The 2,879-nt window shown below is 56.4% G+C and overlaps 1 protein-coding gene across 1 annotated transcript in view; it reads left to right on the top strand.

Annotated features, from left to right (window-relative positions):
- Positions 1–1,992, top strand: part of LOC104985692 (chromosome unknown open reading frame, human C9orf116) — a 4,878-nt gene extending 2,886 nt beyond the window's left edge. Inside the window, exon 3 of the mRNA XM_010835979.1 lies at positions 405–1,992. Coding sequence (XP_010834281.1) covers positions 405–593 — 189 coding nt within the window. The 3' untranslated portion in view covers positions 594–1,992. The remainder of the gene's footprint in view (positions 1–404) is intronic.
- Positions 1,993–2,879: the final 887 nt, after the last annotated feature.

Here is a 2,879-nt window from a genome sequence, read left to right as displayed (position 1 = left end):
CGGTGCTGTGGTTCAGTCGCCCAGTCATGTCCGACTCTTGTGACCCATGGACTGCAGCCCACCAGGCTCCTCTGTCCGTGGGATCCTCCAGGCAAGAACACTGGAGTGAGTCTCCATTCCCTCCTCCAGGGGATCCTCCCGACCCAGGGGTCGAACCTGGGTCTCCTTCATCGCAGGTACATTCTTTACCGACCGAGTCACCAGGAAAGTCCAGGGGCAAACGAGGCCATCCTGCAAACCTGCTCCCCCGCCCTGCCCCGCCCGCCCCGCCCCGGCCTCTCTGTTTTCTAGTTTTAGGAACAGTGTTTTCTCCCAAATCCTTATTTTCCTTTCACAGGCGCCTGATGACCGATTGCTCGAGTGCCACCACGTGCCACTAACCCGTGTCCCCTTCTCACTTCCAGAAGGTGTTTTATCCAAATTCGTATAAGTTTTCTAGACAAGTTGCAGTGGGCGGAATGTTCCAGAACAACACGCTGAACGTCTACATGGAGAAGAGCATTGTGACAGGTCCTGACAACTACATCACCTCCTATGACCGGCTCAACTTCCACCCCAGCTACAGGGTCTTCAGGCCGTCCATCTGTGACTGAGGGGCCTCCCGGCTCCTCCGGACGGCTGTCCGCCCTAGTCCTCGATGGTTCGCCCAGGCGTAAAGGGACGCACTTGGCCACTTTTCCCGAAAACACTTTTCCTTTCTAGATAAGCAGGCAGACGGGGCGGCGATGCTCTGCTTTCTCTGTTTTACGCCTGAGACGAAAAAGAGCTGATGGCTTGACTTTCCATTAAAACTCTTGCCACAGCCTCACTTCCTGACTCATCTGTAACCCGGGCGCAGGGCGCTGGGCATCCTGAGACCCCGAGCTCGGCCTGGATGCTGGGAAGGCCTGCAGCGCTCCACCTGCATCCTAATCTGGATGCATCTTTGTTTTTATGCTCATGACACATTGTGGGGGTTTTCTGTTCTCGAGTAGCCTGCTGGGCCGCGGGGGGAGGGCTGGACCCCCTGCCCGGGGTATGGACGAGAGCCGGTGAGGGAGCAGGGGCGCTCTGGAGCGGGGAAGGCTCCAGGTGGGACTGGGAGAGCCCAGGCCAGGCTTGGAGTGACCCTGAGCACTTCCTGGCCATGAACAAGGCCCAGGTGGAGGCAGAAAGAAGGCTGGCGAGTGCCGCTCGTTGCTGAGGGGCGATGTGTGCGAGGGGGCTCCCTGCTTGTGTTCATCCGAGGAAGGCCGTTGGGGGTGATAACCACATGAGGCTTCCCAGGTGGGGCTCAGTGGTAAAAAATCCTGCCAACGTGGGAGGTGTGAGAGATGCGGGTTTGATCCCTGCGTCGGGAAGATCCGCAGGAGGAGAAAAAGGATTCTTGCTTGAGAGACCCCACGGACGGGAGCCTGGCGGGCCAGGGTCCATGGGGCTGCAGAGTCGGACACGACTGAGCCTCTGAGCGGTAGCTACGTAAGTGGATTCCTATCTATGTAGTCACTTCTCAGTCAACATTTACCATGATTTAGACCGTCCTCAGTTAGCATTTTCGGGGGCTTCCCTGGTGGTCCAGGCGTTAAGAGTCCGCTTTGCAGTGCAGGGGACTCGGGTTCTCTCCGGCGTGCCCCAACCCCGGAGCCCACGCAGCACAACTGGAAGCTCTGCGAACAACCCCGCCAGAAGTAAGACCCGAAGCAGCCGCGTAACTAAACGTTAAAACCGTTTTCTCCGACAGAACGTACGTTCCAGACATCAGTCCCGCTTCCCTTGTGACCGCTCACTGCAGGAACCCTGGGAGGTGTTGGGACCGGAGAGACGAAATGGTTAGAGGCTGTTGATGCTGCTTGTTTACCGAGGTTTTTATCCAAAGAAAGTTTTTACTCATGTATTAATTTGGGAGGAAATGAAATACCATGGCCGGTTATCTCTTCATTAAAAAGTTTGTGAAGCAAAAGTAAACATTCCAGCAACATTCTTAAGCTTCCGTTTGCGATGGAAATGGTTTCTAGAGAAAATCTGTCCCTTTAATAGAAGTGATACAAAGCTGAGGCTGGAGCCAGGATCTACTGATAGGTCGTGTCCTTTTCCTTTGCTGGAAAGCCAGCACAGGCTCCAGGCATCAAACTGAAAATGCATTTTTCACAGCTTATCACTAGAAGTGTCAAGACACTCAGAATGCTTCTGCATTCTACCTCTATTGAAATACAAAAGGGGGGATAAAAAAGGACGCATCATCAGTCCAGTTTTGAAACTCAACAGAAGAGAAGCACCGCATCCTCTGCGCTGGCCAGGAACACGGAGTCCTCAGGGCGGCCGTGGCCGTCAGGCCCCGGGACTGTCTGCCCCGCAGCCTTGACCGTGAGCAGCGCACTCCGGGGCGGGACAGCGTGCACGGTCAGGGCCCAGGCTGGGCCGGCAAGTCGAGCCGGCGTCCGCAAACACAGCAGGTGCCAAGTGGGCCGGTGAGCTTCAGCGAGTTAGTTCCAGCATCAGAATCAGGCAGTGAAGTGCTCTCATTAACCCTCACAGCCGCTCACCACTATTCCTGTAGCAGTTGCTAATGAGTTAATGGGAAGTTAGACTCTTGTATGTTGAATAAATGTCTGGAAAGGTGGACGACAGAAATACCTTCTGTATCACACACACACCCGTCTTCCTGAGAAGTCACCCACCGCCTCTGGCGCAGGCTCCCAGTCCCCACGCCCTCCTGGGGCCGGGCCCCTGCAGGCGCTGTTGGCCACGCGTCCCCCACCCGTGTGCTGTCTCACGGTCTTCAAAGGGCTTTGACGGCCTCGCCTCATCGACGCTCGTGCCTGCAGCAGGTCTTACTCCACCTCCCTCTGTGGATGGGGAATTAGGGCCCCGAGGGGCTGCCCTGTCGCAGGCCCTGGGCC

Source organism: Bison bison, unplaced genomic scaffold (genome assembly GCF_000754665.1).
Source record: "Bison bison bison isolate TAMUID 2011002044 unplaced genomic scaffold, Bison_UMD1.0 scf7180017845597, whole genome shotgun sequence".
Classification (NCBI taxonomy): Eukaryota; Metazoa; Chordata; class Mammalia; order Artiodactyla; family Bovidae; genus Bison; species Bison bison.
Note: the sequence above shows the minus strand (reverse complement) of the source record. Positions and strands in the feature narration are given on the sequence as shown.